The 14,136-nt window shown below is 38.4% G+C and overlaps 2 protein-coding genes across 11 annotated transcripts; one reads left to right on the top strand and one right to left on the bottom strand.

Annotated features, from left to right (window-relative positions):
- Positions 1-722: 722 nt before the first annotated feature.
- Positions 723-8,730, top strand: LOC105570279 (H(+)/Cl(-) exchange transporter 3). Of its 9 annotated transcripts, XM_012027362.1 has the most exons (12): positions 962-1,007; positions 1,627-1,736; positions 2,049-2,220; positions 3,587-3,936; positions 4,063-4,224; positions 4,357-4,644; positions 4,866-5,048; positions 5,123-5,337; positions 5,533-6,093; positions 6,185-6,562; positions 6,631-6,736; positions 8,586-8,730. In XM_012027362.1, the coding sequence occupies exons 1-11, from the start codon at positions 977-979 to the stop codon at positions 6,719-6,721; spliced, it is 2,541 nt and encodes an 846-aa protein (XP_011882752.1). In that variant the 5' UTR covers positions 962-976; the 3' UTR covers positions 6,722-6,736; positions 8,586-8,730. The 9 variants fall into 9 exon arrangements, with proteins under 9 accessions (XP_011882754.1, XP_011882757.1, XP_011882755.1 ...); XM_012027364.1 differs by lacking the exons at positions 962-1,007; positions 8,586-8,730 and adding an exon at positions 723-909 and having other exon boundaries at positions 6,631-7,268; XM_012027363.1 differs by lacking the exon at positions 8,586-8,730 and having other exon boundaries at positions 3,593-3,936; positions 6,631-7,268.
- Positions 7,789-13,591, bottom strand: LOC105570280 (biotin--protein ligase). Of its 2 annotated transcripts, XM_012027371.1 has the most exons (18): positions 13,313-13,591; positions 13,020-13,028; positions 12,800-12,922; positions 12,284-12,411; positions 12,036-12,197; positions 11,734-11,890; positions 11,575-11,655; positions 11,348-11,497; positions 11,017-11,257; positions 10,773-10,904; positions 10,293-10,622; positions 9,822-10,179; positions 9,566-9,745; positions 9,236-9,365; positions 8,974-9,134; positions 8,737-8,857; positions 8,428-8,641; positions 7,789-8,318 (listed from the first exon to the last, which is right to left on the bottom strand). In XM_012027371.1, the coding sequence occupies exons 3-18, from the start codon at positions 12,912-12,914 to the stop codon at positions 8,141-8,143; spliced, it is 2,838 nt and encodes a 945-aa protein (XP_011882761.1). In that variant the 5' UTR covers positions 12,915-12,922; positions 13,020-13,028; positions 13,313-13,591; the 3' UTR covers positions 7,789-8,140. The 2 variants fall into 2 exon arrangements, with proteins under 2 accessions (XP_011882761.1, XP_011882760.1); XM_012027370.1 differs by having other exon boundaries at positions 12,800-13,028.
- Between the last annotated feature and the right edge of the window lie 545 nt (positions 13,592-14,136).

Raw genomic sequence — 14,136 nt, 5'->3', positions numbered from 1 at the left:
TGTAATATGATTATTTCTTTTATAATGTTGTATACATTGTAAAGGAAATTACAAGAAGAATAAAATAAATAATAGAATTGTATAATAAAAAATCACATCGTTCCTTATATAAAATCGTGAACCCCCCGCTTTGTTTTTATGCGCACTATCATCGTGTGGAATAATTTTCTAATTTTTTTAAAATTCTAATTTTCCAAGCAAAAAAACAAAGCCAATTTCAAATTGCTCACGATTAAAAAATTGAAAATTTCAAATATCAATATCATTTTTTTCAGACTTCTCTGGCATTTTGTGCATAAGTCCCAGTCTACAATAGAGATTTAAGCCCTAAGCCTTAAGAAATTGACTAATCGCAGTCGCGCATTCTTCTCATACTTGACCGTGATTGGCCAATTTCTTAAAGCTTAGGGCTTAAATTATCTATTGTAGACTGGGACTAAGAGCCAATAAAGAGATTTACCAGCGCAAAAATTATATTCGAATGTGTCGGTAAAACAGATGACTTTAGGATCCTCTTGAGCCTGAGATAGAAACGTTCCATTTTACGTATAGCGAAGAAAGAGGCTTGAAAAATTCGTACAACAATGTACGATTGTACGTATAGCGTACAATTTAATCGACGAATTTTCTAATCGTCTTTGTTGGCTACAAAATCGATGGTTTCCAGAACGCAAAGAGCGCGTTGTAGATCGGGCTTTACGCGGAACTTTCTATTCTGCCAGTCTGCCGTGCTGCCTGTGACTTCGTAGTTCGTAGGGGCGGCCTGTCGGACGACGATAGTCGAGTGTTCGGTCCGACGGAGCTCTCATTGTCGCGGAACTCTCAAATTGATCTGATATAATCTAATCTGGGACATGGCATAGCGATTGTCACCTTGTAGATAAAACACGAGGACGTTCTTTAAAAATGGTAAGTCCGCGAGCAGCGCTGATGTGTACGCGGCGATTTGGGAAGGTAACCTCGTCCCGCCTGAGGAATGAAACGTCATGTGAAGGGGAAGCTTGGATGTAAGCGCCGAAATAGGCGGTTTCGAGCATGACCGACGCCAGCGTGTTCCCCGCGCGACGATCTTCGCGACGCTCGGGCCTCGCGGGGAGAGGAACGCGTTGTCATATGGTGTTCCCTCCCCCTCCTCGGATGCATTGTATCTGTGTCTCATTTATTTGTTGCGCCTCCTTCACCATATCTCGTTTCTCGCGTACGTCTTCGGGAATGATTTCAGTTTAACGGTGTCACTTTGGCATGATGTGTGTGATCGGTGTCCAAATCTTTTCTCTTCCGTACAAGAAGATGCAAGTTACAAAGATAATCGCTCGGGAGTGGCGGTTCGACGATGCTTTACCGAAAGTAAATTCCTTTCGCGACGCACACCCGTGCGATGACTGATACGAAGTGTCTTGCATTGCTGCGACGCGGATACGTTGTTCTAATCATATGCCACGTAGCCGTCCACTTGGAGGATTAAAGAGGATCGTAGCAAAGCCGATTAGGCTGCGTATTAATGACGCGCTCGTTAATAGAAGATTCGGTACCGGGACCACTCGCGATTGCTTGCTCGTCGGTCGCATCTCCGTCGAGCTCCCATCCGAGACGACGCAATAATATCTTGTGCTTGTGTAAAATTAGATTGTCACGATGCCATGGAGAAGTTTCCGCTGAAAGGTACGGCGTCCTTGAACTCGGCAATCCTTCATTCGAATGCAAATGCCGTTACATATCATTCGGTCGACGCTAAGGTACGTTGTTGGTATCAGTCTGCATCTTCTTGCCTTGCATCACTATCGGCCGTTGTGCCTGGGTCAATCTTTATTTCCTTGACAGTCCCGCATGTCTTACCGTGTGTTTCTTACGTGCATTAATACTCTGTGTACACCCGCGTATACTAAAACTTGTTGAAGACGATCGAGGAAGTCGTGTCATTTTATCCTTACCGATCGAAACCTTGTTTAACGCGTCTTTCCGCGGTTAAATGCCGCGGGGGTAGACAGCAGTGCTGTTAAGTGAGGCCGGAATCTGCGGGTATGTGCTGACGAATCTTGTGCTTTCAGAATATAAAGTATGGTGACGTTACAGAGGATGTACGACTGCGAACTGGAACTCTAAGACGCGAGACAAATCTAAGTAGCGACGAAGACATGCTGGATATCAATCATCACACATCTCATTCGGATAACAACATATTGTCAGATTGCGTCCGCATCGACGATGCATCTTCCCATAGTGAGTTTAAGTTTGTGGTCCCGTATCGATTTCGCACACGCACCGCTCGATTCCGAATAATATTACCATAGACATAGTAAGTACAGACTGAGCGTCCCATTGAATAAGCTGAAGCTTGTGACGAGAGAGACAGAATTTAAGAAGGCTTTCTTTGTCTCACCATGTAGTGCAAAGGAGGCGCAGGCATGATTCTTTTCTTTTACGATGGTGTAAGACAGAAAGAAAGTCTTCTTAAATCTCTCTTTCTCTCTTCACAAGCCTAAGCTTATTCAACGGGACGCTCAGTCTATATTTACTATATCTACGAATATTACGTAGTGCTTTCATTTGTATCTAGCGAGCAATATAAAGCATCGTAAAAGGATGTGTGTAATGCTAGATGTAAATCCGCTTGCATAATTTTGTCACGGAGTTTAGTGCTCTTATACCTATTGGTGTCTAATCTGTATCCCCTAGCTTGAAATATCGTCATACATTATCTCTTCCTACCGAAGAAACTTGAGGGACATCTGTCGATCTGTCCGTCTTATCTGTCGATCTGCTCATCCGATCTGAGGTTTATCCCGAGCGATACCGGTTAAACAATCGAGTCAAATTTATTTGCACTTGCGGCATGTCGTAGTGGCAAAATGTGTAAGTGAACACGAATAATGGCCAGTCTACTGCCAATTTAGCTAATTGACAAAAAGATAGAAGTGTAGTTGATTCGATAATAGACAAACAGATACATCAAGTTTAAACCTATTTATCTTGAAATTTCGTGCAAACTGATATGATAGTTTTGTGTGCATAGTTTTATTAAGCTTTAAGGGGCAACTTTCGGCAAAATATGATGTGCGATCTGTGAGTGTTTCTAATTATATGTAATTGAGGTAAAATTTATTTTTAATTATGGAATAATTTTCAAAGATTTATTTAGTACTTCAAAGATATCTTTCACTTTTCTTACACGTGTCCCATAATTCGCCACAGGGTGAAAAACTGGTAAGTATTTCTGTGTGGTTTCATATATGTGTTAATGCTGAAATTTGCTTCGTTGCACTCATAACAGAACGGTGAAATGTAATGCGTGTACGTGTTTTGTTTTGCTAATTAAAAATCTCACCTCGACTAGGTACTTAATATAGATTGAGTTTTCTTAAATTGAAAATCAATAGAGGGGAAAAAACAACCTTATTAATAGGAAAAATATTATTTGTTAATTATTTGTCAATCTCCGTAACATATTCACAATATTCTAAGTCACTATCATATAATCGAACCTTTTTTTTATATACACAGCCAATAATAATATTAAAAAGTACAATTCTCCAAAGTTGTATCAAACAAAATCTTATTGTTACGAAATGTGAGCTAATTTTCAAAGTTTCAGTTGACTCCGATGACATTCCTGGCATCGGGCAGTATGATGACTTTCATACTATCGATTGGCAGCGCGATATCGCGCGGGATCGAATGCGACATCGTTATATCGTGAAGAAGAAGCACGATTCTATTTGGGGTTTGATAAAAGGAGCTCACGACGCATGGTCGGGATGGCTGTGCGTTTTGCTAGTCGGGCTCTTTACGGGAGTGGCGGCTGGTGTTATAGATATTGGCGCTTCCTGGATGACAGATCTCAAATTCGGTATCTGTCCACAAGCTTTCTGGTTAAATAAAGAGCAGTGTTGTTGGAGCTATAACGAGACTACGTTTGACGGTGGAAACTGTTCACAGGTAAATGGACGACACTTTCTAACTTCACTCTTTCAAATTTATTACAATTCGAATTTATTTTTGAAAGCTGCGTGTTAATTACAATTTTCCTTCATTTAATTAATAGATATTATGTCTTTCTCGTAGTGGTTGACATGGCCCGAAGTATTCAGATGGTCGAAAGATGGTGCAGGGCCTTACACGATATCATATTTATTTTATACAGCATGGGCACTTCTGTTCGCAGCACTTTCTGCGTCTCTAGTGCGAATGTTTGCTCCCTACGCTTGTGGCTCTGGTATACCTGAAGTGAGTTTATCGAGTTTTACGTTTTTTCGGAAATATAAGAACGTAATCTGTCAGTAAAGCGTAATTAAATATATGATCTAATAAATTGCACATTCATTTGCACATCCACATATACTTCTTTTTTGTTTTTAGATAAAAACTATTTTAAGTGGATTCATCATCCGCGGATATCTCGGTAAATGGACACTGATTATTAAGTCAGTCGGTCTGATTCTTTCCGTATCGTCGGGTTTAAGTTTGGGAAAGGAAGGTCCCATGGTACACATTGCATGCTGTATAGGAAATATATTTTCGTATCTATTTCCAAAGTATGGTAGGAATGAAGCAAAGAAGAGAGAGATTTTATCTGCCGCGGCCGCGGCAGGAGTTTCCGTCGCTTTTGGAGCCCCGATTGGCGGTGTTCTATTTAGCTTAGAAGAGGTATTTGAAAAATTAATGACGTAATCTTATAAGTTTCAAAGAGGAACAATGTTTTTTTTTCAAGGCTAGGGATGTACTTAGATGTACAAAGTGATTTTTAGTTACATGTGATACTTCAAAATGAGAAAAATGTCATGAATCATATGTGCGTATGTTTTTGCACGTATATGAATACCTACGGTTTAAAGTTATGCTATAAAAATTATATGTGTTTGTTTCAGGTCAGCTATTATTTTCCATTAAAAACTTTATGGCGATCATTCTTCTGTGCTTTGATAGCTGCTTTTGTGCTCCGCTCCATAAATCCGTTTGGGAATGAACATTCAGTATTGTTCTACGTAGAATATAATAAACCTTGGATATTCTTCGAGTTGATTCCGTTCGTCATGCTCGGTATAATCGGGGTACGTAACTTCCTTTGTGACTATATGTTACCAAATCAGAAACGTGTATATTTATAGAAGCAAATGTTTTATAGGGAATAATAGCAACGTTATTTATCAAAGCAAATTTATTTTGGTGCCGATATCGCAAAACTTCCAAACTGGGACAATATCCTGTTACTGAAGTGTTAATTGTAACAGTGGTAACAGCAGTAATTGGGTATCCTAATCCGTATACAAGGATGAACACCAGTCAACTTATTTATTTGTTGTTTAGCCAATGTGGAGTATCAAACGCGGATATGTTGTGGTTAGTAAATACGAAAAGATTTTAATATCAATTTAGTCATTTCATTTAAATTTACTCATTTTGTAGTGAAGCTATTGGATAACTTTACTACAAGTTATTATAAATATCCAGATTGAATTAATTCTTTTTGTCAGAGTGTAAAACTAACGTATATTGGCTGTATTAAAATTATTTGAGAAATTCTCTGTTCAACAGTGATTACAATAGAAACTTCACCGCTGTGAAATCTGCGATCGAAATTGCCGCAGCTGGCCCAGGAGTCTACAAAGCTATATGGCTACTTGTGCTGGCGCTGATACTAAAACTTATTATGACAATATTTACATTTGGCATGAAAGTCCCGTGCGGTTTGTTTATTCCTTCCCTCTGTTTGGGAGCGATAATAGGCCGTATCGTGGGAATAGGAATGGAGCAACTTGCTTATAATTATCCTCATATATGGATGTTCAGCGAGGAGTGTTCCATGGGTGTTGATTGTATAACACCTGGATTATATGCGATGGTCGGGGCTGCTGCTGTTCTTGGGGGTGTAACCAGAATGACGGTCTCGTTAGTCGTCATAATGTTTGAATTAACGGGCGGCGTGCGGTATATTGTACCTTTAATGGCTGCAGCCATGGCGAGTAAATGGGTCGGCGATGCTCTCGGAAAACAAGGTATCTACGATGCTCATATCGGCTTGAATGGATATCCATTTCTGGACAGCAAAGATGAGTTTCAACATACAACTCTGGCAGCGGATGTTATGCAACCCAAGTAAGCGAAACGATACATCCGTAAATGTTTTTGTATATTTTAAGATTGTGTACACGCACGCATGTATATACATATTTTTGTTAATTTTCAGGCGAAACGAAGCTCTTCACGTTCTTACTCAAGATTCAATGACAGTAGAAGATGTAGAGAACTTGCTTAAAGAAACGGAGCATAATGGCTTTCCTGTAATAGTCTCTAAAGAATCTCAATATCTCGTTGGTTTTGTTTTACGACGGGACCTCAATCTCGCCATTGCCAATGCCAAGAGAATGATCGAGGATATTAGCAGGCAATCGTTAGTTGTCTTTACTAACGGAAACAATATCCAAAGTCATTCCCCACCGCCCTTGAAGTTGAAAAAGATATTGGATATGGCCCCCATCACTATCACCGACCAAACTCCCATGGAAACTGTGGTTGACATGTTCCGAAAATTGGGATTACGTCAAACTCTAGTTACACACAACGGGTACGTATGTGACTCATTTATATTACCATGGTTTTTTAATTTAACTAATATCGAGGTTTCTCGTGCAGGCGACTACTAGGTGTAATTACAAAGAAAGATGTTCTGAGGCATGTAAAGCAGCTCGACAATGAGGATCCAAATTCCGTTTTATTTAATTAAACATTACTGCTGCAGGTAGCCAACTTGAGATTATGAATTCGATACATTAGATAATAAAATGAAAAACATATATATGTACACATATATGTAACATATATATGTTTCGTATATGTATACATATATACACAGAGATAATTTATATGAATTTAATTAAAATGTATTTTATCTACTCCGTCAATCTATCTGCACACTTAAATTATTATAACACTGTATGTAACTAGATAGAAGCAAGCGTGCAATAGGTTTAGATCATTGAACTCATCTTTATTGAATGAGAAATAGGAAAAAAATTTTGTCTTTACCATATTTTATCATATCTGGTCCAAACTTCGACCAGGATTATGTTTTTCACATTGCAATCAGTACTGAATCAAAATGATAATTCGGGATGCAAATGATTTATCATGCAATTTATAAAAGAAATGTATATAGTGAATTATTTATATCACGAATTGTCAATTTGACTCATTATTGGCAGTAATGTGAATATTGTTATACAATTTTTTGAATGGCATTGTAATTGCATAAATACACGTTGTATATGATACTTCTTATATTAAGTTAATGATAGGTATATATTGTTTAACAATATATATCTTCCCATTATCCTAAATGATTTTTATCCCGTATACCGATTTCATGATTCTGAAATGCACGATTGACTTCATTTATTTGCTATTATTTTATCTCGTACATCTTTTTATAAATTTATTTTTAAATTAGATTCGTGTCTCCGCAGTTTCTGAGAACGTTATTAATTAAAAATTAAAATTTTTTTTATGTTTAACATATTTTATCCATTATGTTAGCTATAAAATATAAATCCGCCATTCCAACTTTTATGAAATACATAAATGTTTTCATATATATTTGTATCATTTGGAAGTAATTTCAGTAACCAATGAAATTAAAAATAATATATATTAAATTAAAATATTAAAATTTTTTTTACATATGCAGTACAATTACTTTATTTCGCGTATATAGATGCGCGTGTAAAGCATATACAGTATCGGAGATAAAATAATCAAATTGTATGTAAGATAAAGAAAATTATTTCTCTAAAGTCTCCAAACATAACGATGTATTTCTTAACAACATAATGAACAGATATATATGTATATATACATGTATGTATGCGTGTGTATATAATTTTGTATTATGCATTACATATACACACACACACACACACACACACATATATTATGAATGTGTTGTACATACACTTCCATATACATACATACATATATGCAGATCTTTAAATTATACATGTACATATGTAAAACATATGTATGTAGTATGTGATGCGTGTGTACCAATATAATATATACAAAACTCTATGCTATATGTACACATATTTATTATATATTTCAACATGTAGATATAATTCTCAATAACAATTAACGAATATTCAATTCTTTATTTTTGTTTTTTTGGTACTATCAGCCCCTTGAGAACATCGAAACTATTTTCGTCTGAATGTACAGAAAACATGCCCTTTTGTCCTTGCACTAACAAGTATCCGTAATTATCGATACCTCGTACTATAACTTCTTCTCTTCTTCCATTAAAAAACGTTACCGTAACATTTGAATTCCTAAAATAAAAAGGTATATATATATATATATATGTATGTGTGTGTGTGTGGATACTGTAAAAATATTACTACATGAACATTAATAATGATTTAAAATATGGCTATTTACATGTGCAACCAATATTTGTAGTAAAGTTGGTAGAAGTGATCTGTGTTGCCGCTTTGGAGAATATCTAATAAATTTTCCATTTCATTGAATACCAACGCCAAGTACTTTTCGTAAGAGAACGTTTCTAACTTTGTACCATATTTTTGATTATATTGCAGAATCGCATCATTAATGCAAGTTGTGGGTTTACTATTGGAAAGATTTATACCAGCACCTGAAACATGTATTTACATTCATTTTAATTCGTGGATTAAATTACGATAAGTTTACCATAAAATTTCCATTTTATATGTGACTATTGTCACGCACCGATATTGCAAAAGTACGTTGATCCACCGCCATCCACCAGTGTAGAAACGATTATGCCACCAATCTTGAACGAACTACCAATGTATACGTCGTTAGGCCACTTTATTCTGAGATCAATATCCTAAGATAAATTAATTATTAGTCATTAATTTACAATAAATTGTATTATATGAAGAGTCAAAATGTATATAGGTATTAAAAGATTATGCAGTTCCCAACAGGAAAACGTGAAAATACCTCATATCCTTTAATAGATCTTACAGCCGACACAAGTGCTACAGCAGCAATATGTTGAAGAATTGAGATATAACGGCCGATATTCGATATTATATTAATATGTACTTGTAGAGTAAACATAGCACAACCTATTGGACCGAGCCATTTATTAGAATATCGCCCTGGAAGTAACGCAGTCATTATATTATCTCTGCATATAATCGAAAGTGAAAAGTAATAAACTATCAATATATGTATTATATCCTCATATGAAAAGTAATACCTCGTCCTTTTACTTGTTGTCGTGGAATAACTGTGAGTCCATGTTCCAATGGGGTTTGGATCACATTCATAGATGACGTTAAGACATCCACATATATTACTAAGCGTCCCAGATCTTTTGTATAGAGATTCTGGAAATAAATTTTGAATGCAATAAACTGTTTTTTTCTAGGCTCATTTAGCTATACGCCCAAGTTACATGTGGCGTATAAAATGATTAATCTCCAAGTACGCGTCGATCATATAGACATGATTATTGGTAATACATTTAGAATTTAGGATAGGTATTAGAAGAGTGGCATAACGATCGAAATGTAAAGGAGAAACTTACATCAAAATAAACTACAGTCGAGAAATTAGGCGGGCACATATGCATCATAATAGGCAAAAAAACAGATGATGGTGAATGCACATCCTCCTTGCTCGTGCAAAATTGAATTTGCATTTCTGACATTTTTAATACGTTTTTATCCATTTTATCCTTTAACTTTTCAAGCATCTTCATCTTCATCTACATTCATGTATAACGATATATTGTACATTGTTATTATTATTAGGATTGTTCATTCTTAGGTATATTTGTGTACCTCGAATTTGCCTAAAAAGTAACCCGGAGTGTACCGGACAGACGTTTCTTTGCATGTATCACGATTTACATATAGTCCTAAATGCGTGCTAAGTAGATCACTGATTATTTCCAAACGTGCAACGTTACTCTTCTTCAGCACGTCATATTTATCCCCCTCGTATACATACTGCATTGGATCTATCTCCAAATGGATTTGAGAGAACACCACTTTACCACCACTACTAGGTAAAGTTGCGAGCAATATGCTTGGGCTCTGCCACGTCTCTTCTCTGCCCAATACTTTCACGTCGAACGAATGTAAATTTCCCTTTTTGTCCTTAACGCTAGTCGACGTCGGAGGATTCAGCGCAGGCGCCCTACAAAGATAATATATTTGATAATTATGTTCTTTTTCCACAACTGTTATTCTTCTATTCTCCCTGCGATATAATTACAATATTTTATTCTATTAATACAAAGAAGATATTACCTAGCATCTTCGTGATCTTGAGAAAAACGAGTTCGTATGGGAGATGCGTGGTAGCAAAATATGTGATGCATCATACGCACTCGTTTCCACTTGCCGTACGAAAAGTGGACGAGCTCGTTTTCACGCACTTCCGCGGTCTTGAACGATGGTAGCAAAATGTGCAGCATGTCGGAGCATAGCGCTAGGACTTTACCTCCGTGTATAATGTATTCTACAAGATGGGCACTGAGCTCCGCACCAACATTACCGCAAAGAACAACTAATGAAACATCATCTATCCAAACCTTGCAACTATCGAGGTCCCGTTTTTGAAATATATGGGTGTCGTATCTAGAAAAGATGTATCGACCTTTTATAACTAACGATTATTGAAGTAGATACTGAATTAACTGCAGAAGTAAGTTATTAAAACCCACTGCGTTTTAACAACTTGTTAAAATTTATAGATTCTCATATAATATAAAACTGTCGATAACATGCCTGTCTTCGTCCAACACTTTTAATAATAAATTCTGCAAATTGTCGGTCGCGGTTACGCTATCCGCACAGATGAGTACATTTGGTGGTTTAACCATCTTACTAAGGTTTACCGTCTTTTCCAATCCAAAATTTCTGTAAATTAATGATTCATAAAAATTGTTTTCTTTTATTATTGTTCATAACATGAATGATCGTCAAATGTCGCCTATATATATTTTAATGTTTCGATATATTATAGACTAACTTGGAATCAGTTTCTCTGGTAGACTTGCTTTGGTCAACATTTTTAGATTCTTCTTCGCTAGTATTGTCTAGTTTCTCCGTGACGTCGGGTAAATGGACGTCCATGTGAGATGTACCGTGAGGAACAGTTGAAAGCGCATCACCTGGTGTATGGTTTGAATCGTGCGGCTTTTTTGCTAACTCTACATGCTGTTTGGTTGGTGACGAAGCGCATGTTGCCGGCGCAGAATTAGATTTAGCACCTGAAAGAAAGTAAAAAGAAAAATACGCTTATGAAATTTGCCGGCAGTTAGATTAATGCTGCGCAACATCACAATGTTCTTCCGATATACCCATGTCTTTCACAGCTTCCTCAAGGAATTGGTCTATAAATTCGGTGTTATCTTGCGACTGCGTACTCATCCCGCGTACTCTAGCACCTTTTTTAGGCTTTTGTTGGGGAGCTCTTGCTTGGACCGCATCGCATAATGCATAGAAACTATCTATAAAAAGTAGTGATACAAGCATTACACGGTAAAAGATATGTCGCGATAAATTAAATTAAATTATTGTAACTTGCTTTTGTCTGGCGGTGGACCGAGGTGTCCAGTGTCACTGTAAAGATCCATTGTAAATATCGGCTTTCCCGATACCAAAACAGCTGAAAAAATTAAGCCAAATGAAACAAGTGCCAGGTTTTCCAAGTGTTAAGATTCGAGATGCGAGAGTAACGACATACATTGAACACGCGTTACAAATAAGCCGTTGTTAATGAAATGTTGTCCCTGTATGATCGCGCTCATGAAGCCCACAATATGATCTAGATCAGTTTTTACGATGAAGCCCATACTTTTACTCAATATCGTCCACGCCATGATTAGACCGTAATCCTCGAGCTGTAAAAATAACGCGTGTAAATAGAACGCGATAAAATCTTGGGCTCGGCTCGCCCAAAAAGTAATAATACAGTTCTCAAGGCTTACATAATCGTACATGCAGAATGTAAAATAACATAAATAATTTAAGACTTGAACATTGTACTTTTGCGGCAGTCGTCGAGGCCTTAGATCCGTAACTTTCAATATCGACTTCCACAAGAACGTGCAGGTCAGATTCGTTAAAAGTCTGACGGCAATTATTTGTGTACAGGGGAAACGAATTTTCATACGGATAGATCAGCCAGTCGTACAGGTCCACTTTTTGCTAATAAAATGGACACTTGTCAGTTCCGTGTTTGCGCACCGCATCGCCAAATGTAAGTAAAATGATATCTGCCACATTGCACATACTTGAGGATACATCGTGTATAACTTAGCATTTTCTTGACTCCAGAAGAACTGATCGAGTCTCGCTTGACGATCGTTGGTGCACAAGTGAGAACTCAGAGATTTTTCCTCCTCGTATCTTCCACTGCAATCTTAAAATTATTATACAAGATATATCTAACGGATATAACATTTTCAGTGCATATCTATTTAATACAATGCTTCCTTTAATAAGTACGACTTAAAAATTCTCAATGCGTACAAGAATGTGGCTACGAAATACAATTTTCTGACGATAAAAATTCCTATGGTGTTGACAAACCACATTACAGATTACATGTGTGTACGCAGAGCGAAACTAATGTCATTCGTTACACGTACACTAGGAATCGCTGACGCCATATGAATTTAAGTGGAACACATACACACTTTCCACGTATGTATATGCAAAGTGTAAAACTGTGTTGATATGTGGGAAGGCATTGGTGGTCCCTAGCGTACGATAAAATCTGGCACATGTGTACGAATATATAAGATTACTTTTCTTGTCCACATGTTGAGATGGCGCAACCCTGAGCACGATAGACGGACGTTTCCTCTTCCTGAGGGCGCAGTCTAGGAATGTTTTTACAAATGCTAACCTCCGTGCTTGCATGATGGTGGCTATCATATAAAGAAACGTTAACAGCATTTCTTGAATAGCCGGCAGTTGTTTAAAATACTTGCTATTTTACTGTCAAACGGGGGGGGGGATTCTTGCCTTTAGAATCTGAAAGAGACAAGCCCAGTTAAAGGAGCGCAGGGTGAATCTCGTCAACGAAGCTGCACCGCGATGCAATCGTGTGCTTCTTGAAATAAGGTTACAAGTAAGATGACGTAAATAAGCGGCCTACGATCTTAAACAAGAACATAATCGGTCCGCGATTATGCCTCAAAGTCGCACGCGGGTGTGACGACAAGTGTACAAAGTCTGCCGTGAAGCGGTGGGCGTCGCGATGGAAAAATTGCATCGCAATCGTACAGGATCTCTTAGCAAGTCTTCGAATATCTCACGTGCAGGTTTCACACTTAGGAGGCGCGTAATACGTGGACGATGGCCCGATCTCTCGCTTCGGTCGTACACGCGGGAGCGACGCGAGAAGCCACTTGGCGAGCGCTAGAAACACGTGTTGACTCGGGCGTGTTGTAATTGCAGATTTGAATCGACGAACCATCCACCCGCACCATAATCCCGAGGCAGCGTTTCTCGCCACATAGGGAATCGGCGGTACGGCGCAGAAGCGGCGTCGCCGCCGCAAAATATCGATACTCGCCGCGGCATTCCTAAAGGCAGCCGGGAACGCGCGCCCCGCCCGGCGACTGGACAAGAGACGCCCCTGCGGACGTCCGGCGGGACGGAGAGCCGCGTTAATTGTCGGCCCCTGATTAACCGCGTCCGGCAATCGCGTTTGAATCGCGCCGCTCGGCGATCTAGCTCGCGCGACCGCCGTCCGGGCCGGCGGCGACGAATCGGCCCGCTGCTCCGCGACAGCCTGCACCGACGCAATTGGCGGATCGGCCGTCGGAAGAAAACTCGACAGCCAATTGACGCGGGTCTATCCGCTGTTTCTTCCATTCGTGGCCTCTTTTAAAGGTGCCATTTCATAGAACGAAGAGAAGCCGGCGTATTACCGACACTCCAGCGCAATTCTAATCAGCGGTGAAAAGCTATCGCTATTAGGACTGGCGATTTCCTTCGGAGGCTTCGACATTCGAACTTTCGAAGCTTCGAAGTTGACTTCGAATTTGAAATCTTCGAAGCTTCGAAGTTACTTCGAAATCTTCGAATCTTCAAAGCTTCGAAGTTAACGTCGAATCTTCGAAGCTTCGAATCTTCA

The sequence above is a fragment of the Vollenhovia emeryi genome, unplaced genomic scaffold, assembly GCF_000949405.1.
Source record: "Vollenhovia emeryi isolate VEMERY1.0 unplaced genomic scaffold, V.emery_V1.0 DF939121.1, whole genome shotgun sequence".
Lineage (NCBI taxonomy): Eukaryota > Metazoa > Arthropoda > Insecta > Hymenoptera > Formicidae > Vollenhovia > Vollenhovia emeryi.
Note: the sequence above shows the minus strand (reverse complement) of the source record. Positions and strands in the feature narration are given on the sequence as shown.